At 37.8% G+C, this 23,982-nt stretch overlaps 2 protein-coding genes across 4 annotated transcripts in view; one reads left to right on the forward strand and one right to left on the reverse strand.

Moving 5' to 3' along the window:
- The window catches only part of ZC3H8 (zinc finger CCCH-type containing 8), a 201,721-nt gene that overhangs the window by 64,586 nt on the left and 113,153 nt on the right, over positions 1–23,982 (reverse strand). The window lies entirely within an intron of this gene.
- TMEM87B (transmembrane protein 87B) overlaps positions 1–23,982 on the forward strand; it is a 51,111-nt gene that overhangs the window by 22,930 nt on the left and 4,199 nt on the right. For 2 of the 3 annotated variants that reach the window (XM_082426833.1, XM_082426834.1), the window contains 7 exons: positions 4,519–4,628; positions 4,714–4,772; positions 6,034–6,137; positions 7,443–7,516; positions 16,237–16,310; positions 18,431–18,483; positions 23,770–23,800. In XM_082426833.1, coding sequence (XP_082282959.1) covers positions 4,519–4,628; positions 4,714–4,772; positions 6,034–6,137; positions 7,443–7,516; positions 16,237–16,310; positions 18,431–18,483; positions 23,770–23,800 — 505 coding nt within the window. Of the gene's footprint in view, positions 1–2,920; positions 2,993–4,518; positions 4,629–4,713; positions 4,773–6,033; positions 6,138–7,442; positions 7,517–16,236; positions 16,311–18,430; positions 18,484–23,769; positions 23,801–23,982 lie in introns of all 3 variants that reach the window. The other variant, XM_082426835.1, reaches the window with a different exon arrangement.

Genomic DNA, 23,982 nt, shown 5'->3' on the forward strand with positions numbered 1-23,982 from the left:
ACATGCTCGAGAGTTTAGAAGGTGGAAAGTAGCAAGGAGTTGAGGCTGCACAGGTGAATGACATGATGAAATCTTGTAAGAAAGAACTCAAGGATGGCATTTTTAAAAATGCCTGGGAAAGGAGAGTCTAGAGCTGGGAAGTCTAGTAAGGAGTCATTTGCCGTGGGCCAAAGGAGGGGTAGTGAGGGTCAGTAATGGGACAGAGGAAATGGAAGAAGGACTCTGGATAACAAGCTGGCTAGGAATGGGTGGGGAAAGGGAGAGAGGGCTCCCAGGAAGGCGTGCACGTCTCAAGTAGGTGGCTGGGCCAGTGTTGCCATTCTCAGGGTGGTAAACATGGATAAGGGACCACAGTGGGTGAGGGTTGAGCTGCCCGGGGCATTAGTGTGAAGAAGAGAGTTGGAAGTCCCAGCCTGGCTTAGCAAGAGGAGTCAGAGCTGGTGATGAAGGTGGGAGTCAGCTTTGTGTGGGAGAAGGTCGCAGCCTCGGAAGCGACCCAAGAAGAACAGGTAGACCAGCAAGTGGAGAGGAACCAGGATAGTGCCTCGTGGGGCGGAAACATGCATGGAAGGAAGTCCAGGGCGAAGGGAGGTGGGAGAACCAGGAAGTCGCCCTGGGGTGGAGGCTAGGAAAGCTTTGGTAAGGAGGGATGCTCAGCAGTGTCTAGCGCTGCAGAGAGATGCGTTCCCAAGGCGCACCTGTCTGCCTGGTGCATTCCAGGGGTCACGGCGGACAGCAGGAGAGCGGGTTCAGCAGGAGGGCGGGTTCGGTGGAGGTGGTGGGCCAGAGGCCATAGCACAGCAGGAGAAGTTTCAGAGACAGTGTTAACCGACCCTTGAGGCTCCTCCTCACTGATTGAGTGACTCCAGTGGAGTCTGGGCAATTCCACTGTTTTCCTCTCCAAGGCAGGACCCTCTAAAGCGCATTCGTGGAAGTGGGAGGGATTCTAGAGAAACTACGACCTGGTCAGAGCAGAATGCAGGGTTCTGCGGATCCAGGACATTATTTTTATCTGTTTCGTTGACATTTATGTCCTCTTTGAAACTCATAAGCTTTTATTTTTACACAGTTCTTTTTGTTTCTGTTGTCTTTGCTAATTGTCTTTTAGCTTTTAACGTTAAATGTGCTTTTGTTTTCCTTGTGTTTCTTTCCACATGGAAAGAGGCATCTTCTCATCTTTGTCTCTCACAGGGAGGGCCGGAGGGCTTAAAATTGCCTGTGTCCCTTCTCTACAGGAAGCTGTCCCTTTCTGAAGGTGCGCTAACAGATGTAACACTGTTAGTAGGATTTTCTGAGCTCCTTGTGGGTTGTTTTCCTAAACCCGGTCTTATCTATTCTTTAAATTCCCTGTTTGTGAATTCTCGATATGCTTCCAAGTTAAGAACAAAACAAAAATCTTTTAATTTATTTTTATTCTGGAAAGCAGTGGTTCTTAGCCTTGTTTGGGTTCTGGCAGCAGAGATGCCTTTGCAAATCTGATGAAAGCTGTGGAGCCTCTTCACAGATTATATATAAACACACACTTCATTCACACGAGGAGTTTTTCCTACAGTGAGGCATTTACAGACCTCCTGAGTTATGTCCAGGTAGCCCCTAGTGTCTGAGGGGTGTCTAGTAAAGGGATAATACCTGATTTAAAGAGTTGTTTCGACCAACTTGCTTAAAAACTGGATTCTTCTTCTGTTGAGAGCTACCAGTTGAGAATCCAAGTTTACTGAATAAAACTATAGTAACATAAATCTGATCTTTTCCGAGTCGTAAAAATGTCTTACTCTAGTGTAATTTTTCATATTCTCTACACTAAAAGCAAACATGTAGAGTCATTCGGTTGTTAAAAAGGTGAAGTCCATTGCTCAGTTCTGCAGGTGAGCAGGGTTCCAGCTCTGAGTACTCATCCCCAGTGTGGAGCCCGCTCTGCTGAAGCCCCAGCTCCATCGCTTGTTAGGGATTCTCACCTGACTTGAGGATAAGGGGCAGGCAGTGCGAACATCCGGGGACCCGGACAGGCAGAATTGCAGGGGAGGTGAGCTAGCTACTGGGCTCAGCGTTACTGTCTCTAATCTTCATGTCTTCTCTTCTGTCATTATGGGTTTAGAAAATGAGCTTAAGACACCTATTCATTTTGGAGTTGTCTTACTTCTAAACTTGTAGATGCTTAGAGCCTTGTAAAATTTACATTTTAAAAATCTATATGATCTTTTCTCCTGGTAATTTACAGATATGTATTTCAGAGTATTCTTGTTCTTAATCATCTACAAGGTGGTTCATTGGTTCATTGGGGGAAATACATAGTAATGCAACTTGGCAGAAAATTCCAGAGGAAAGTGGCTGTAAACGCTCTAATTCCATGTGGATTTGAATGAGGGTAACTTACCACGTTTATGGACAGCACTGGCTTTGGTCCAACACATAATGAGCCAGATTGGGATGGGGAGATAAGGAAAATAAAGGGAAAGATTTAGCTTGCTTAATTAATAATGTTTTTGATAAACATGTTTGAGGTAAAAGTCATAAAGAAATCCAGAAATTAAAGTTCTCTTGGTTAGTATTTCATGGTGAGAGAAAGGAAATTTAGTATTATCCATTTCTGCCTCAACCTGAATTTCTGACGTTTGCTTTTAGACTGCTGTTTGGTAATTTTCATTACTGAGATGAAAAGTCTGCTTTCTCTGTACAAAAAGGTAGTGGATTTCCTAAATGGTTACCAATGACAAGCAAAGAAGCAGGACTACGTCCTTATGGAATTGAGTGCTGAGATAATTACCCTGCTTCCTTCACCTTTGATGAACCTAATCTAGCCCCTCCTGTAAGAATCTAATTCTACATTAATAGAAAAAATAGCCTGAAAGCGCCAAAAGCCACAGCCTTCTGCCTCTTTTCTCCTGCTAGTTTGTTTTATTTTTTTGCTGTTTTGCTGCAGGCAAATGATTCTGATCTTGTGCTTCTGGCCAGCCTCCCTCTGTCTCTTCTTGACTCTGGCTTGTGCTGGTGGATATCCTTTTCCTAGCGCAGCAGCACGTTCAGGGTGATTCTCACGTCAGGATGATGGGGCCTGCGTGCTTTCATTACTGCTTCAGAAGTATTTGGTCTTGATCACGTTTATTGAATAAAGCATATGTGCCTTTCTGTAAATTCTGACAGTAGGCCTAATGGGTTGAATTGTGCTACTTTAGAAACTGATCTTCTGTTGCAACTTATTGGTCCTTTAGAAAGATTGAAAAGCAGCTTTGGGAGTTTTAGTACTAAAGTGAAGTTTTCGATGAATGAAGTATTTGGAATTTAAATAGGAGGCCTAAGTGCAGACTGTGCCACTTCCATTCCTTTGCTCAGCTCTGTTGTGTGTGTTCAGTGTGGTCCCTGAACGGGGCTTGGCAGGTGCTGCAGAGGAAGCAGCTCCCGTTTACAGAGCTCTGGCTTGAGCGCAGCTGCACTGCTGAGGAGCCCGTGGACGAGACTCTTTCTGCTTCTTCGTACCTGACAGTGTCGTACTTTACCTGAGCCCTGGGCTCCTGGAACAGCCGTGGTTAAGACAGCCTTCATGTTCCGGGAAAAGGCTTACTATCAGTACAAACAGATGCCTTTCCCCATAGGACTTCGATGAGACTCCCAGGTGCCCCCATGTTTACTTATGACAGGGCCAGACACAGACCTATGTACCCACTGACCAATCTGGACAAAATACCAGACTGGACCAAACTAAGCCTTCTCCTTCCCCCGGGTCCCCGGGCTTTCATCCACCCGCAGCCCTCCTTCATGGCCCCTCCTGAAAACCTGCAGACTTCAAGGAAAGTCGTTCTCTGAGCAACTGCCCCGTCAGGCCACCCACTTCTCACACCTGCTGCTCTCGAGACCTGTTTACTCCTCCCTATAAAAGCAAAGCCCTTCCCTGCCTGACCTTTGGGACTCTCTCGGCTCTTACAGTCGGAACATTCTCCCTATTGCAATAATCTCTTCAATAAAGTCTCTCTTTACCTAAGTCCAGATTTGTGTTACTTGACATATTTCAGTTTAAATTTATAAAATGGAATTGACAGATGATGCAACTTCTTAATTATGGTCATTTGGAGGATAAAATGAGACTAGACCAGAAACAACAAAATAAGAAAGAAACAGACAGAAAAGCACAAGCCAAATGGCATGTCACGATGGGATCTGTAAAGAGTGTCTGGCCTAAGGGGGACTTGGCCCCATTTAGTGTGTGTCCTGCTCTGTTCTCTGTTTCAAGAACTTGGCATTGAAGGAGCACATCATAGGCCTTCTTGCTTATGTTTTTTTTTTCCTTGAAGTTTGTTTACTTAGTTCAGACAGTGGTATATCGTAAAACAATATCTGTGATGAAATTGGTATCATGATTATACAATATTGGACAAGACAACATTTTCTGTTGCTTTTATTAGTTTTAAATTATAGGAATTATATATAGCAGTACTAATTTTGGAAATGTAGCAGAAGATTCTTATTTTGTTTTTTATCTTAACTGTATATTACTATAGAAAATTTTTTCCTTAACTTTTTTCACATTTTTATAAGTTTGGCACAAACAATGAAGACTCTAAGGCTAAGAAAGAACACAGTGAAATTTTCTCTGTACAGGCACTTTACAAATACCCTGATCTTTGCCATAATGGGTAAGCTGTCTAACTTTTCTTTTAAAATACATTATTTTACTATTGCATATTCTTTCAGAGGTTGACTTTTTTTGGTGTTTTTCAGCATCTCTAGTGTTTATGGTGTGGACAACTAAGACATTTAGAATTGCAAAATGTCAGTCAGTAAGTATAACCTTCCTATTGAAACACTTCGCATTTTTAATTATTCTATTTTATTTTGTGTAAGTTTGAAGAATTTTGTGTTTGTAGACAGAGGTAATTTTCGTGGAGATCTTCTGTTTACTTGGAATTATTTTGTATAGAATTATAAAAACACTTGCCTTCTTTAAATGTCTGAAAAAGTTCCTCTTAAATCTCCTTTTCCAACTATGCCCTTTTCTCAACTTCTTTTGGTATATTTTGAAAAGGAATCCTCCTCCTGTATAATTTAAGGTAACAGGAAATCTTTTTCTTCCAGCACACAGTGTAATTGGGTTGTTTTGTACTTAGGACTGTAAACCTTAAGCCTGACATGTTTCTAGGATGGTATACTCATTATGAACATTCAGGAGATACCCTCCATGGATTCTCTAGTTAGAAGAAGACACATTTCTCAGACTTAAAATATAAAAGGCCCTCTTGGGGGTTTCTTGATTTGGAAATAGTCTCTAGTTCTATATAAATAATTATAAAGAGCCCTCTGAAAACCCTGGACTTCTGCTGCTGTAGGGATAATTTAGTGAGAGAAGAAACTGTTCTTGTCTAGAAAATAAATTAATTGACTTCTGAAGCCCTTTTAAACTCTAATTCTTTTCTTTTTTTAATTTATTTATTTATTTTTGGCTGTGTTGGGTCTTTGTTGCTGTGCGCGGGCTTTCTCTAGTTGCAGAGAGCGGGGGTTACTCTTGGTTGCGGTGCGCGGGCTTCTCATTGCGGTGGCTTCTCTTGTTGCAGAGCACGGGCTCTAGGTGCGTGGGCTTCAGTAGTTGTGGCACATGGGCTCAGTAGTTGTGGTTCACAGGCTCTAGAGCACAGGCTCAGTAGTTGTGGTGCATGGGCTTAGTTGCTCCGCGGCATGTGGGATCTTCCCGGACCAGGGCTTGAACCTGTGTCCCCTGCATTGGCAGGCAGATTCTTAACCACTGTGCCAACAGGGAAGTCCCTCTAATTCTTTTTATGATACTATATAATTTGTTAGGATTTTATTCATTGTATTGGTTATAAGGCTGAAGTAAGCATTAATATTACTGAAGTAAGCATAATGATCTTATAGAGATAGCATTTCTTAGTTTTTATGTTTCTCGGAAAACGTGTGCTTATTCATTTGGAAGACTTACTGGTTGGAAAGATTTCATTAGTACTTGTCATTATATACTATTTGAATGGGAAATTTGTATGTTTATCAGAAAATTAACTTTTCCTGTTTGAATTGTCCTTATTATAGGATTGGATGGAACGCTGGGTTGATGATGCGTTTTGGAGCTTCCTTTTTTCCCTTATCCTTATTGTAATAATGTTTTTGTGGAGACCATCAGCAAATAATCAGAGGTACCTAACACAGGAAAGTTCAAATTTGGCAAGGATTTGCTCATCACCTGCTACAATGTTAAAACAGCATTTATAGAAACTGGAGAGGTAGTCCTTGCTGTTAAAGAGTGTACATACAGTCAAGTGGGGAGACAAATGTAACAAAAGCAAGACAGTGAAATAAGAGATATATAAGCCCAGCAGGAAGGTGGAAGAGGTATCCATGAAAAGGCAGCATTTATGTTACACCTTCAGGAAAGGAGTAGGACAGTGAATGGCTGACCTGGGAAAGAGTGCAGGTTTTCTAGGGGTAGCGGGAACAGACATGGCATACTTTGGAGACCAACAAGCCATGCGGTTTGGTTACTACTCTTACATTGGCGGGACATAAAGCTGGAAAGGAAAAGTGAGAGAAAAATCGTAAAGAGCTTGAATGCGAAATTTAGAAACTTGCACTTTAGACTACATGTGACAGGAAGCCCCACAGCTTCCCTTGCCTCATTCCTCTTCCCCAAGGAAAGCACTGTTAAGTTTCTTCCTTCTAGGAAAAAATGAAAAAATATATACTAGTGTGTGTTTCTCTCTCTCTTTAAAATTATACAACAACATGCAAATCAACTATACTTCAATAGAAAATTTTTTGATTAAAAAAAGATTAAAAAATTATACAACAATGATAATACATACATATATACACTATTCTGCACTTTCTTTGTTTAAAATGTGTCTTTCCTTATCATCTTGTATAGACCTACCATATTACGTTTAATGGCTATCTGGCATTCCATATGATTGTAGCATAATTTATTTAAGCAGTCCCTAATTATTAGACACTTAGTTTCTAGTTTTTTTGCTATTATCAGCAATGCTTTTTTTTTTTTTTTTAAATCAGCAGTGCTTTTTGAATGCTGTTGGACCTAGTAAATGTGGCTCGATTGGTGTGCTTTATTTTCACCAATCAGGTTAGCAATTTCTTTTCGTTAGGGGATAAGTAAAAATAGTGGGCAGGGAGGTAAACCTGACATGGAGAAAAAAGTACAGCAGAAAATTCCCTTCCCTGAGCATTCGATATTTCAAAGTTGCTTCCAGAGAAATTTGATCCATTTATGCTTTTACCAACGGGTTTGGGAACCCCAGTTTCACAGTTTCTTCACAGTAACCTTTGCTGATTTGAGAGTAAAATAATTAAATTTTTATCATTTCAATTTATGGGAAACTTTTTAAGTGTATATGTATTTTAAAGTGTGTACTGACTCTTTTAGATTTAATCTGAAAGTTGAACAGGTTTAAACACACTAGTAAAACTACTCCCTGTTTTTGATTTAGATATGCCTTCATGCCCTTAATAGATGATTCTGATGATGAAATTGAAGAATTCATGGTAACATCTGAGAATTTAAGTGAGTGACATATTTTCTTATTAAATGACCACTGTATATATTGTAACAAAGAAATATTGTACCTCTACCTGTGATGCAAGATCAGATACACTTTTTTTCCTGTAAAATATTTTTAAAACTATATCTGCAGAAACCTCTATTATGGTAGACAGTCACGGAAGAGAAGTCAGTAATGAAATTTTCAAGATTGCTAAAGTAGTTTGAGCTTTTGTTACATGTTTGCTCTTAAAGTCTAAGTATTGAAGTAGGTGCACTGTTTTCCACAAGAGTGATTTGGTATATATTGTGCTTAGCTCCTAAATAATATTCGTCTTCTTAATGATGATTGCTAAATTTCTTTGTATCACCTCTTCTTGCTCTTGAAAATTGTGCACATCTGTAATTTCCCGGTCATGCCCAAAGCATTTCTAATTATGGTTTTAGTGCTTTAGTTTTCATCTTTCTATTAATTTATACATAAGCGTCTTATCATTTTATTAATTTTACCAAAACACTGTAATTAAAGCATTTGTTAAGGCAGCATAAGTATGTAACTCAGATGTAAAGAGTAATTTTATCTTTATTCCGTTCTTCCCTCCTCTTACTTTGGTTTCTCTTATTAGTAACATTCTTTTTCACTATTTTTTTTGTTTCTCTACTGTGAAAATTTTATAATCTAACCAGTCAGCAAAATTTGCAACATAATCAGTGTGTCTTCAGTGTCCACACTTCCTTTTACCTCCTCTCATCAGATTATCACCTACAACTAATTCTTTCATGTTTTTCTGACTTTTCTATTAAGAAAAGAGATCTGCAAAACTTATTCACAGCAGAGATATTAAAATTCAGTGTGTTGGTTCTGGCTCCAATAATGATGGAATGAATTGTTTGGGGCTAATCTTCCTGCTGATAGCTAGAAATAACTCTGGACAGATTTTTTTTTTTAATTAACCATTGGAGGCACTGGAGAGCAAAGAAGAGCAGGCAGAAACTGGAGGAGATTTCACTGTTGAAAGAAGAGAAACATGAAAGAAGAGTTCATGCCCAGTCAATGAGACAGTACAGTGGCTAGAGCACAAGCAGATAGGCGTAATTTTACTGATGCAGGGAATTGGAGAGTGAAATTTGGGGCTGTAAGAATGTCTGGAGATTGATGGAAGAAATCCAGAAAAGAGAGAGCCACAAAGGGGGAAATTCAGAAGTCTACAAAGTCTCTCTAGTCTCATCTGATACCTGAACTGGGTATGTGCAAAGTGAGACTCCATGAGGCCAGGGGGAAAACAATAGCTATTAGGCTAAGAAGCGGAACAGAAATTTCAGCAGCTGCCACTGCAGAGTTTGAAATTCAAATCTCAGCAAGTTAAAAGTGCTTGAGTAAACCCCTTGGGCTTTCCATTAAAACCCCAGAATGGCCACTCCTTAGAAGTAAAGACCACAGTCTAGGACCACTGAAATTTACCCTAGGACCAAAGCTAAACTGAAATAAACCCTAATAAAATCTAAAAGCATATCCCCAAAAGATCAGAGTGATCTAGCAATAATTTGAATTGCCTGCTAGAACAAAACACAACGCTTCACAGAGGAAGATAAGAGAATCCAGTCTGTAAGATACCATTCTCAATGTCCAGTATACAATGATAAATTACTAGACATGGGATGAAACTGGAAGCTGTGATCCATAGTTGAGGGAAAAATCAGTAAGAGCAATCTGGAGGTGGCCCAGATGTTACAGTTAGGGTTGAATAAAACCATCAACCTAATTGACTTGATTGATATTTATAGAACATTGCATTTAGCAACCAAAGAATAAATGTTCTTCAAGTCTATGTTGAATAAGATAGACCATATATGTGGCCATTAAAAATGTCTCCATATATTTCAATGGATTGTAATCATATAGAGTATGTTTATGATCACAATGGTTAAATTAGATGCACAGCAGTAAGATATCTACAAAATAATCAAATGTTTAGAAATTAAGCAATAATTTCTAAGTAACTCGTGGATTGAGGGAATATTAGAAAATATTTCATGCTAATGATAATAAAAGCATAACAGGCCACATTTTACAGGATGCAGCTAAACCAATTCTTAGAGGAAAATTAATAGCTTTAAATGCCTATATTACCAAGAAAACATATTGATAATATGTTTCCATCTTGAGAAGCTAGAAAAAGAATGGCAAATTAAACCTGGGGTAATTAGAAGGAAGGATATAATAAAGTTGTGTCTACATCAATGAAATAGAAAACAGGGGGAAATAGAGAAAATCAGCAAAGCCAAAAGTAGTTTCTTTGAAAAGATTAATAAAAATTGATTAACCTCTAGGTAATCTAAACCAGAAATAAAATATAGCAAGGCAAATTTCCAACATTGGAAAGATAGGGAGGACATTACTACAGTAAGAAAGGGTAAGGGGATATTATGAAGAAATCGGGCGTTTGGATAAAATGAACAAATTCCTTGAAAAATACACTTAAGAAACTACCCTAATCTTAATTCTAACCCTATGCCACTAATTGGAATAGCCATATATTTATTAAAGAAATTGGGTTTGAAATTTAAAATCTTCCCATAAAGTGCCAGACCCAAATGGCTGGCTTCACTAGTGAATGCTTTCAAATACTTAAGGAAGAAATATTCTAATCTTACACAACTCTTTAGAATATAGAGGAGGTGACAGAATGGGAGAAAATATTTACAAATGAAGCAACTGACAAAGGATTAATCTCCAAAATTTACAAGCAGCTCATGCAGCTCAATATCAAGAAAACAAACAAGCCAATTCAAAAATGGGCAGAAGACCTAAATAGACATTTCTTCAAAGAAGATATACAGATATACAAATACATGAAAGAATGCTCAACATCATTAATCATTACAGAAATGCAAATCAAAACTACAATGAGATATCATCTCACACTGGTCAGAATGGCCATCATCAAAAAATCTACAAATAGGGGCTTCCCTGGTGGCGCAGTGGTTGAGAATCTGCCTGCCAATGCAGGGGACACGGGTTCGAGCCCTGGTCTGGGAAGATCCCACATGCCACGGAGCAACTAGGCCCGTGAGCCACAACTACTGAGCCTACACGTCTGGAGCCTGTGCTCCGCAACAAGAGAGGCCGTGACAGTGAGAGGCCCGCGCACCGCAATGAAGAGTGGCCCCCGCTTGCCACAACTAGAGAAAGCCCTCGCACAGAAACGAAGACACAACACAGCCAAAAATTAAAAAAAATAAAAAAAATAAATCTACAAACAATAAATGCTGGAGAGGGTGTGGAGAAAAGGGAACCCTCTTGCACTGTTGGTGGGAATGTGAATTGATACAGCCACTATGGAGAACAGTATGGAGGTTCCTTAAAAAACTAAAAATAGAACTACCATACAACCCAGCAATCCCACTACTGGGCATATACCCTGAGAAAACCATAATTCAGAAAGAGTCATGTATCAAAATGTTTATTGCACCTCTGTTTACAATAGCCAGGACATGGAAGCAACCTAAGTATCCATCGACAGATGAATGGATAAAGAAGATGTGGCACACATACACAATGGAATATTACTCAGCCATAAAAAGAAACAAAATTGAGTTATTTGTAGTGAGGTGGATGGACCTAGAGTCTGTCATACAGAGTGAAGTAAGTCAGAAAGAGAAAAACAAATACCGTATGCTAACACATATATATGGAATCAAAAAAAAAAAAAAGGTCATGAAGAACCTAGGGGCAAGACGGGAATAAAGACACAGACTTACTAGAGAATGGACTTGAGGATACAGGGAGGGGGAAGGGTAAGCTGGGACAAAGTGAGAGAGTGGCATGGACATATATACACTACCAAAAGTAAAGTAGATAGCTAGTGGGAAGCAGCCGCGTAGCACAGGGAGATCAGCTCGGTGCTTTGTGAACACCTAGAGGGGTGGGATAGGGAGGGTGGGAGGGAGGGAGGCGCAAGAGGGAAGAGATATGGGGACATATGTATATGTATAACTGATTCACTTTGTTATAAAGCAGAAACTAACACACCATTGTAAAGTAATTATACTACAATAAAGATGTTAAAAAAAGAATATAGAGGAGGTGGGAATACTTCCCAACTTGTTTTATAGGGCCAGCACAACTCAGATACCAAAATCTGACAAAGACAAAAAAAAGAAAGTTACAGACCAATATCACTCATGAGTAGAGACATAAAATTCCTTTAAATGGACTTCCCTGGCAATCCAGTGGTTAACACTCCATGCTTCCACTGCAGGGGCACAGGTTCGATCCCTGGTCAGGGAACTAAGATCCCACATACCACTCTTAATTTATTTTTAGTAAATAAAATCTAGAAGAACAATGCAAGACCATCATTGTCAAGTGAACTTTATCCCAGGGTTGCAAGGCTGTTTCAACATTTGAAAATCAATCGCTGTAATTCATCTGAAGAGTAAGGAAGAAAAATGACATAATTATCTCAGTAGGTACAGAAAGACATATCACAGAATTCACCTATTCATGATTTTTTAAAAAAGAAACCCACTTAGCAAACAAATTACAGAATAGTATGAAAAAACTCTACAGCTGGGCTTCCCTGGTGGCGCAGTGGTTGAGAATCGGCCTGCCAATGCAGGGGACACGGGTTCGAGCCCTGGTCTGGGAAGATCCCACATGCTGCGGAGCAACTAGGCCCGTGAGCCACAATTACTGAGCCTGCGCGTCTGGAGCCTGTGCTCCGCAACAAGAGAGGCCGCGATAATGAGAGGCCCGCGCACCGCGATGAAGAATGGCCCCCACTTGCCGCAACTAGAGAAAGCCCTCGCACAGAAATGAAGACCCAACACAGCCATAAATAAATAAATAAATAAACCCAAAGTTTAAAAAAAAAAAAACCCTACAGCTAAAATCATACTTAATGGTGAAATAGTGAATGCTTTCCTCCCAAGATTGGGAACAAAGTACACGGATATCTGCTCACCACTTTGACTCAGTATCAGACAGCAGTTCCTAGCCAGTGCAGAAAGGCAAAACACAAACCAACCCAAAGAATACAAAAGCCATAAAGTGTGGAAAGCAAGAAGTAAACCTGTTTTTATTTACAAACAGCAAGCTTTTGTTTTGTTTTGTTTCGGCTGTGCCGCGCAGCTTGTGGGGTTAGTTCCCCGACCAGGGATTGAACCCACGCCCTCGGCAGTGAAAGCACCGAGTCCTAACCACTAGAGTGCCAGGGAATTCCTCAGCAAGGTTAAGTATGTAGAAAATCCTAAGGGGTCTACAGAAAAGAAAAAATGCAGTAGAACTAATAAGTGAATAATATAACAGAGTCATAGGATATATGTCCAAATACAGAAATTAGTTGTTTTTTATATAACTGGAAATAATTGAAAAATGAAATTTAAAATATTATTTACAGGAGCTTCAAAAAATAAATTATTTAGGAATAAATTTAATGGAAAAAAATGTGGAAAACTGTACTGAAGAATACAAAACAATGCCAAGAGAAATTATAGAATAAGTAAATGTTTATGAATTGTAACTCTCAATATTATTAAGCCATCACTTCCTCAATTGCTATGTAGATCCAGTACAGTCCCAATTGTTATTCTGGCTGATTTTTTTAAAAATGGTTAAGCTGATTTTAAAATATGTATGGAAATACAAAAGATCTGGAAGAACCTAAACATTCTTGTAGTTACAACATAGATCTTGAAAACACTATACTAAGTGAAAGAAGCCAATTACAATAGATCGTATGTTATATGATTCCATTTATATGAAAAGTCCAGGAAAGGTAAATCCATGGAGATAGAAAATAGATTAGTGGCTGCCAGGGGCTGGTGGAAGGAGTGAGTTGGGAGTAACTGCTAATAGGTATGGGGTTTTGGGGTGGGGAGGTGGGGGGTGATGAAAAGCTTCTGAAATTAACAGTGATGATGATTGCACAGTTCTGTGACTGTTCTAAAATCCACTGAATTGTACACTTCAAAATGGTGCATTTTATGGTGTGGAAGTTATATCTAAATAAATTAAAATTAATGGACTTACACTGATTTCAAGACGAAAATTTCAAGTTATACTAATCCAGACAGTGTGGTATTGGCATAAGGATACATACATCAGTGTATCAAAATAGAGTCCCAAACATAAATAAATAAAATAAAATGAAATGAAATTTCAGACAACTTAAAAAAAATAGTCCAAAAATAAATCTGTACATATTGTTCAGTGGATTTTGTTGTTGTTGCTTCAGATTATTTTATCAATGCAATAACACTTTAAAGAATGTCCTCTTACTAGCACCAAATTGATTCCAATATCATAGGAGGTTTCTAAAGCTTTTGTTTTTAAAAGAGATATAATATTTAAATTAGCTCCAAATTGGAAACCTCTTTGTCAATTGATTTTTGACAGAGGCAGCAAGGCTTTATATGAGGAAAAGATAGTATTTTCAACAAAGAGTGTGGAACAACTAGATAGACACATGGGGGGAAAATCACCTAGACTCCTGCTGTGTATATCACCTATAATTAATTCAAGATAGATCACAGACCTAGATGTAAAAGATTAAACTATAACTCTTCTAGCAGAAAACAGGAAGATATCTTCATGACCTTGGGTTAGGCAGTTTCTTAGGACACAAAAAGCAGTTACCATAAAATAAAAAGGTTGGTAAATTAGCCATCACCAAAATTAAAAACTTATGTTCATCAAGAGAAACAAGAAAGTGAAAAGGCCAGCCCTAGACTGGGATAAAACATTCTCAATACATATATCTGACAAAGGACTTGTATCCAGAATATAAGAATTCCTACAAATCAGATAACTCAATTTGTAAAAAAAAAAAAAAAAAATGGAATACTTAAATAGACGCTTCACCAAAGAAGACAAAGGAAAGGCCAGTAAGCACATGAAAAGGTGCTCGATAATACTGGTCATCAGGGAAACGCAAATTAAAACCAGAGTGAAATGCTACCATGTATCCACTAGCATGGTTAAAATTTAAAAGACTGGCAGCATGAAACGCTGAAGAGGATGTAGAACAGCTGGATCGCTCATACATTACGGAAGAAGTCTTAAGAAGTTTTAAGAAAGCAGTTTGACAGTTTCTTAAAAAGTTAAACATACACCTACCATATAACCCAGTCATTCCACTCCAAAGTATTTATCCAAAAATGAAAATGAAAGCAGATGTCCACAGAAAGACACTGTGCACACTTTTATAGCAGCTTGATCCTTAATAGTCCAAAACTGAAATAGCCCAAATGTCTGTCAACAGATGAATGGATAAAATAATAGTGGTATACTTATACAGTGGAATACTGTTTGGGAAGCAAAAGTAATCAACACTATACAACATGAATAAATCTCAAAACCTTTATGTTGAGTGAAAGTAGTCAAATCCAAAAGAATATTGAGTCCTTATGGTTTTTATATGAAGTTCTAGAGCAGGCAGGAGTAAACTGTGGTGATTATGTAAATCAAAGCAATAGTTGCTTCTGGTGGGGTTGGGATTGACCAGAAAGGAATTTAAAGAGCCCTCTGTGGGGACTTCCCTGGTGGCACAGTGGTTAAGACTCTGCACTCCCAATGCAGGGGGCCCGGGTTCCATCCCTGGTCAGGGAACTAGATCCCACATGCATGCCGCAACTAAGAGTTTGTATACCACAACTAAGACCCAAAGAAAGAAAGAAAGAAAGAAAATATTAAACGAAAAAAAAGAATCCTCTGTGATGATAAAAATGTTAAATGTCTTGATTGGGATGGTAGTTACACAAGTTGATAAAAATCTCTTCAGACTGTACACTTAGAAGTTTGTGTATTTTATTTTATATATTATACTTCAGTTAAAAAAAAAATCAGTGTATTACGCTTTTAAGAGAAGGATCCCAAATGTTGAGATTTCAGATGCCCCATGGAAACATTTTCAGATTGAACAACCTCATTTTCATTCATTATATCCACTTATGCACTTGATCTTATCATATTGTACCAACTGTCCTAGTTTATGGAGAAGCACATTTTGCAAATTATTGTAGTAACAAAAGTGAATACTTATTGGACATAGACATTATGTTTCAGGCACCTTATATATGCTAATTTGTTTAATGCTCATCAGAATTCTCTGAGGTAGACATTATTATTATTCCATTTTATAGGCAGGGACATTGAGTCACCGAAAGTTGATTGCTTCGCCCGAGGTTACATAGATAGAGCCAGAACTCCAAGTGAGGCCATCTAGTTTCAGGACTCATGTGCTTAACCTCTCCTCTGCTACACCTGCTGGCATAAAGAAGAGCCTTGGTCAAATACAAAGAAAATCTTTTTCTTCCCTATTTTATTTATACCATAAACACATTCTAAAAATTTGTACATTAGAGAAGTGAAAGCATGGCCACAGGTGTGTTTTATTCTTAAATATATCGTAAATCCTGTAGATTTTTAAATCCATGAACTTTAAAATGTACTGAAACTATCTACTGTGTGCATATATGTATGTATGTTTGCTTGTTTATTTAAACGCCTCTAAAACTGGAATTCAGACTAGCAACTTGAGAGCCTGGTTGTTTTTGTAATCAGTTACGACGTTTTTAACTTTTTCTGTCCCTCCTACATTCCCAAATGGTATATTAAAGCCAGCACCCAGCCCAAAGCTTCCACTATTAACTCTCTTTATAGGGTTATTAAATGTGAAGCTACAAAAGAAAATATTATTATTTTATAATTTTATGAATTTCTATAATGTTTCTCATTACAGCTGAAGGAGTAAAATTAAGAGTCTCAAAAACGGTTTCCAATGGAACAGCTAAACCTGCTACTTCTGATAATTTTGTGAGTATAGTATATATTTAATAGAGTCTCAGTCTTTAATACTTTAGAAATCTATATGAGTGTCACATTCATTGACCTTCAGGAGAACACTTTTTTAGGTTTTTCTGTATGAAAATAAATGTTACCAAGTAGTGATGCTAGTTAAGTCTGCCAACTGTACTGCTGTAAACCCTCACTTTTCATGTGCTGTCATTGGACCAGTGGCAGAAACCTCACCTGGGAACTTGTTAGAAACACAGAATTTCAGGCCTACACCAGATCTACTGAATCTAAATCTGCTTTTTAACAGAATTCCGTAGATGATTCGCATGCACATTAAAGATTGAGAAGCTTCATTGTAGTGAAAGTTTGTGTTAATTTTTCAGCACTTTTATGTGATTTTTGAAGCCATTTCAGATAACATTTGTTGTCTGTTGGAAAGGGACTTTTAAACCATGTAAACTTGAATAAAACAGTAAAATATTGGGTAGAGATGAGTTTTTAAATATTTTATGCATATTATTTATGCATAAAAGTGGTAATTATGAAAGTAATTAAACAAAATGGAAATGCCTATCATACAGTTTTATATTTGGCTTTCTTACAGTTACATATGTTGTGGTTAATAAGGTGTAAAAATTTATGTACGCACCTAAGTTCTGACAGGATGGATGGTGTATGAAACAGTTTCATTTGTTGGATTTGGTAAATTCTCTAATCCTTATTTTTGGTAATTAATAATTCTTTAAAATGTGTTCTTTGAGTAGTTTTATGGTAATTTAACTAAACTTTAAAAAGTTCCACAGTTTTAATTATCTGGTGTTAGAATTATTAAACTTTCAGCTTGCTAAGAGATTTTCCTCTTATTTTAGGGATATGTTTCAGTTTATTTTAAAGCTCAGTATGCGCACATATAGCAAGGGAAAATGTTTTCATTTCTCTAAATTGTGTAGTCAGCTCTTTTTTTTTTAGATAATTATTTTATTTTATTTTTTAATTAATTAATTAAATTATTTTTGGCTGCGTTTGGTCTTCGTTGCTGCACGCAGGCTTTCTCTAGTTGTGGTGAGCAGGGGCTACTCTTCATTGTGGTGCGCGGGCTTCTCATTGCAGTGGCTTCTCTTGTTGCAGAGCATGGGCTCTAGGCACGCGGGCTTCAGTAGTTGTGGCACATGGGTTCAGTAGTTGTGGCTCACGGGCCCTAGAGCACAGGCTCTGTAGTTGTGGCTCACGGGCTTAGTTGCTCTGAGGCATGTGGGATCTTCCCGGACCAGGACTCGAACCCATGTTCCCTGCATTGGCAGGCAGATTCTTAACCACTGCGCCACCAGGGAAGTCCCGTGTAGTCAGCTCTTGATCAGAAGTCAGGGACCTTGTCTCTCCTTGATTGACTCATTTCTACCCAAGAGTCACTCAAAGAATTGGGGTTCCTATTAGTACTGGCTCAGTTGCTTTCTCTCTCTCTGTAAGTAAACAAGATATAATTAATGCTAGAACCAGAGGATTCCGTATAGCCATTTTGATTTATTTTACATTATAAACCAAAATATTCAATATACCTTTTATTTTTCTTACTCCCAGCAAGATAACTATAAGCAAGTTTCTGTTGAAAAAAAAATTTAGATACCCCAATTGACCTGCTTTTCTTTTCTCCTACAGAAACATGAGCATTAAACACAAGTGACTGAAATAAATAGGCTTTTGTAAAGTTAGAATATCTGTACCATCATCTTCTTCTGTTGAAAAATTATAAACTCATGATAAAGTGAACAGATTAGGAGGCATACTGAATGCTGGAAGCAAAAAATTAATACAAATCAATATTCATGCTGTTTTCTATCTTATAAATCAATTCTTTGTATTTTTACTATGGTTTTTCAAGACAAAAATATAACACCTGTGCATCTTACCAAAACCAAAGAAGTACAAAAATCCAAAATCCAAGTGTTCGTTTGACTGTTTAAGAAAATACTGGCACAATTTTCGTGTGGCATAAGTGTCAACTTCTTAGGCTATGTAGAAGTTAAAAGAATGTCATGCATTTGAATTTAAATGCTTAAATTATATATACATTCTATTTAAAAATTCTGCTTTCAGGCATTATTAAGCAAAAGCTAATATGTAAATATTTATTTCTACAGGATGAAGATTTGAAGTGGGTGGAGGAAAATATTCCCTCTTCATTCACAGATGTGTAAATATCCTCTGCTAAAGTTTGAATCTAAAATTTAGGCTGTAGTATAAAGGGATAATTTTCATGCTTTGTTATGTGCTTTTCAAAACTCTCGCCTCTGTATGTTTTTATAGGCCCCCATCACTAGTGTATGACTGATTAACGTCATATCAAAATGCAAAGAAAACACAGCCCTGCCTTGGTCTGTCTTTCTCCTTCCTTTTTCACTGTACAACAACTCTATTAATACTCCTGCCCTATAACCAACTCCAACATTTTCTTATGTAAGTTTATCAGGATCAGAATCATTTTGTTTTAACTTTATAATATGGAAGGGATCAAACTTTTTTTTTTAAACACGTGTAACCACGATGCCATGTACGGTGGGGAAGCTTTTGGAGGAAAAACATGAGCATAGGAAAACTAGAGTGCAGAGGAAGCCCCTCTGGGAACTTGGAGCTATTCAGGTTCTTCTTTATCAGTGTCCTATATGACACACGAATTCCAGATAGCTGTTTCCACAGTAGACAACAGGATAGCCAAATATGATGTTTTCACATGTTGTTTGTTCCTTTCCCTGCTCCCATTTACTTCCTTTTTAGACAGTTTCTGTCTAGTATGATGTTACATTTGCCTGAAGAATTTCCTTTATGTTTCTGGTCGTGCAAGTATGTTGGTAATAAGTCTGTCAGGTTTTATTTGTCTGAAAAAGTCTTTGTTTTGGCTGTTTGGGAAGCTGTTTTTGCGGGGTATAGAATTCCTAGTTGACTCTTTTTTCTTTCAGCACTTCAAAGATTGTCACTTGAATGTTTTCCAGCTTTCATAGTTTTAGAAAGAAGTCCACTGTACTTCTTCTCTGTCCCTTCATATGTTATGTGGGTTTTGTTTTGTTTTGTTTTTGGCTGCCTTCAGTACTGTCTCCTTCTCTTGGGTTTTTCTTTTCTCTTGGGTATATACCTAGAATTGCTAGATCATATGGTAACTGTATGTTGAATGTCTTGAGGAAGTGCCAAGCAGTTTTCCAAGAGCTGAACCATTTTATAATCCTATCAATAATGTATGAGGTTTCTGATTTCTCCACATCCTTGCCAGCATTTGTAGTTGTTCACCTTTTTGATTTTAGATCTCTTAGTGGCTGTGCTTTTGAGTAACTGAAATTTGAACTGTCTTGTTGAGGGACTGGTGTTGTTTAATTAAACTGTGGTAACTGAAATTCACACATATCAGATTCATGTGAGGTAAGAACTGCCTTTACATTATGAAACTAATAGTACACTATTATACTTTTTTCTTTTAATAGTCATAAAAGGAAAATAGGTGTATAAATATCCTTTACATGCATTTATTATTTTTTTTTCCTTCCTTTATGTCTGAGTTATCACCTTCTCCTGTAGGTCTTTCTTCAGTGTTTCTTACAGTATGGGTCTGCTAGAAACTAATACTTTCGATTTTATTTATGTGAAATGTATTTGTTTGCCCTCCTGTTCAAAGGATGGTTTTGCTGGATATAAAAATCTTGATTGACTTTTGTTTGAGCTCTTCCAACACATCCCTCCAATATCTTCTGGTTTCTATTGTTTTGAAGAGAAGTCAGTTTTTAGTTGTATTGTCCTCATGTGTGTACCGAGTCATTTATTTTTTGCCGCTTTTCAGATTTTTTTCTTTACATTTGGCTTTCCACAGTGTGTGTATGATGTGCCTAGGTATGGTTTCCTTTTTGAGTATTCTTGGAATTTGTTGAGCTACTTGGATTCATATCCCCACTCCCTTTGGTCATTTTCCAGTGCCTTTAACTACTTATTTTTAATATTTTTGTCCAGGGTTTATAAATGTTTCTGTGGGAGGAATCATCTGATTTCTTTCCACCTTTACCTGCTATCTTCCATTTTTTTTACTAGTTTCTCTGTAATCCTTTTTACTTCTTTCTTTATATCATTTTCATTTTCTTAGTAGTTTTCTTGCCACATAATAAATTTTAATTTAAATTTGTTCTGCCTTGGGTGCCTTGTAATTTTTTTCTTCATTGCTGGGATGATTTTGTCTTTTTTTTTTTTTTTTTCCAGAGTTTAATGGACTCTTTGAATTTCTTCCTCTTTAGTTTTTATCCATTTTTGCTCTTGGTTTTAAAATTTCTTATTGTAGTTTTTAATGTCACCAAATATTCTTTTTAAGTTATTTCATCTAATTTGGAGTGTTGTGTTATAGCTGTAGATTTCTTCTACTGTAAAACATTTTGATTTTCATTTTCCTTCTTTTTTTCGTCCTGCACCATTATATGGAATTGGTTTTGTTTGTTTTTCCTATTCCTAGGCATTTGGTAGTGAGAGTTCTTAGTTTGAGTGCTTTCTTCCATCAGTTGCATAAATTATAGTTTTATTTATGGAAAATGTCGATGGGATGGCGGTATGGAGAGAGGGAGGTTGGTGGTGTCTTATTTTTCTTTTATTTCTATAAGATCTTTAATTTTCCCCTTTTACTTCCTTCTTTTTATTCATGGTACTGCCATAGCTCTGAGGGTACCACTCCTCCATGTATCTGATTCTCCCCTGAAAACCATGATTGTTCAAGGCTGCTACTTTTGGTTCCACTCAATTTAAGCCCCTTCCCTGTAGCAGATACTGTGAACTACCAAGTCACTGGCCTTTAGTCAGTATTTTGGAACTTGATTTTTCTTGAAGAGGTTTGTCTATACTTTGTCTAAATCCTCCTTCCCCTCTACTCTTTCACAGAGTCTCTCAAACCTCTCTTTCCCCACTCTCAGTACTCATGAGCTTGCAGTGGCAGGGAATTTCTTGGTATTGGCATTTATTTCTCTGTTTACATATAATTTCAGGTTTGCTGTGTTCTCCTGGTTATGCTGAAGACTGTGAGTTGTGTGTGGTTTTGTTTGCAATCCTTAGGGACTTCATGGAATTTTGAGCAAGGGTGTGTGGAGAGATTCAGATTAGGTGGCAACCGTTATCTTCCAGATTTGGAAATTCACTACTGAGTACTTTAGAAGGAAATCACCTAAGTAGACTAACCCCATACTATGCCATCACTTCCTGGTGGAAAGCAATAAGGCTCCTGGGCAGTTCTTATGTCTTAGAGAGTCATTACTCTCTACAGTTTCTTTCTGTAAGTAGAATGTCTGCCTGATTACAAAAATTCCTCTGGAATATAAAAGAGCAAAATGTCTTCTTTTATGTTCTCATGAACCATTTATGTGAAATGAGTAGAATTGTATAATCCAAGATAGCTTGCAGCATTTTAGGTTCTTAGGAACCTGTGTGTCCATTCTGAAAACTTTTAACACAAGAAGTTTAGCACAATGCTACCCAAAATTCATGTGCAATTTATGTGGCAAGTTTAGAAACTGGACTTCATATACAGGTAAACACTTTTTTATACATCAATAGAAATGGACCAAAAATTTTGCAAGTCACAGGACAATCTAAATAGATCATGAATAACCATATGATCTAGTGTGTTATGTGATATTCATCTGGTATTCATTATGGCTTTTCTGTATCTCTGATAAACCAAAAAGATCAGCTTAGCATAGTTCTCCTTCCTCTTCAATGCACTGAGTCCATCTTAATAAGTTTTAAATAGTCGTTTACCTCACAAAAGGAACCATTTTGGAGATTGCAGTGTTCATCTCTAAACGAGGTGCTAAGCACTCAATGGGCTGTCTTCTGGGCCCCCAAGGTTCTGGATCATCTTTCCCTAAAGCAGTCTGGATTTCCCTTAGTAGTAGTATTCCAAGCCATAAGAGTTGGCTCCTTCCTCACGTCTAGCGAGGCCCCGACTTCTCTCTCTTCTGTCTCCACCGTGGGCTGCACTGTTAGTGGCATCCTCTGGATTGTGCGTTGATGTGACTTTCATGTTGTGACCTTGGCATGCAGACCCTTCCTTTGGGCTCTCCCTCTCAGCACTCCATTGCACATCGAAGCTCTACATTTGTCTTTTTTTTTTTTTTTAATTTATTTATTATTTTTGGCTGTGTTTGGTCTTCGTTTCTGCGCGAGGGCTTTCTCTAGTTGCGGCACGCGGGGGCCACTCTTCATCGCGGTGCGCGGGCCTCTCACTGTCGCGGCCTCTCTTGTTGCGGAGCACAGGCTCCAGACGTGCAGGCTCAGTAGTTGTGGCCCACGGGCTTAGTTGCTCTGCGGCATGTGGGATCTTCCCGGACCAGGGCTCGAACCCGTGTCCCCTGCATTGGCAGGCGGATTCTCAACCACTGCGCCACCAGGGAAGCCCTACATTTGTCTTTTTATCCATATAGTCTTTCCCGAGCAAAGGTTCTGTTGCATAACTTTTTTCTCTCTTCAGTATCCTTCACTGGTTTGTGTCCAGTCAATGGTAACAATGACATAGGATTAAACAAATACTTGATACCATAAATACCACCTTTCATAATATGTTTACTCATCCATCTTTTTAAAGATAGGTATATCTTTTAATTAAATTTGTGTTTATTTAAGATGTACAACATAATAATTTGATATACATGTACGTAGTGAAATGATGACTACAGTCAAGCCTATTCATCCCTCTTAAGTTCTCACAAAAGTACATGACATGTGGGTTTTCAAATTAGATAGCACATCACTAGTCAAGGTATTTGTCCAACTATTCAATGTAAAAAATAACCAGGGGCTTAAAAAACAAAGATATAATTGGATGCCCATTGTGTTTGGAATTATTCATTCATCATGGTTTAGTCCTGATGTTCTTCCAACATATTAGCCTCTACAATTGCTGATTTTTGCTGTTTCCATTTTGAAGTTATAATTATTTTCATATTTCAGTTAATTTTTTAGCTGAAATTTTTGAAGTATAGCACCCATTCTGGAAAGTGCACAAATTCTAAATAAGTATACAACTCAGTAAATTTTTAATATAAGCACACTCTTGTAACCTGCGCCCAGATACCCAGATCAAAAACTGGAACGTCACTAATACCCTAAAAACCGTCTTCTTGTTTTCCTCCCAAATCATGACCCCACTCTCCCAAAGCTACTGCTGTACTGATGTCTGTAACTGTAGATTACTTGGGTCAGTTTTTAAAATTTGATCCCTCAATAGTTCATACCTCTTTTGGGGGCTCTATAGTATTCCAGTTTACCTATTTGGAGCCTGTTAAGAACAACACTGCTATGAATATTCTTCTCCATGTCTGTTGGCAGCACTAGGTATTCATTTCTGTTGACTTTGTCTTCCAGGAGTGAGACTTGGTGGATCATGGGATATGCTTATATTCAGCTTTGTAGATACACTGGCCTTTTAATAACATTGTCAACTTTTTTATTTCTTTTATTTCAGAGCTCTTCCAGTATTAGTGGATTCAGATGAGGTAAAATATATTTTTGCTTATGTCTTGGAGCTATTATTTTCACAAAGTAGAAATGTATTTCAAAAGAAGCTCTGAAAGTTACTTTTTAAAATGATTACAAATTGAGCAGATTGAAAGACTGCACTGAGTTGTGGGTAAAGTTTTAAGGAGCTGGATCCTCATTTAAAACAGGAGCAAGATAA

This window comes from Balaenoptera physalus (genome assembly GCF_965194825.1).
Source record: "Balaenoptera physalus genome assembly, chromosome: 15".
In the NCBI taxonomy this organism is placed as follows: domain Eukaryota; kingdom Metazoa; phylum Chordata; class Mammalia; order Artiodactyla; family Balaenopteridae; genus Balaenoptera; species Balaenoptera physalus.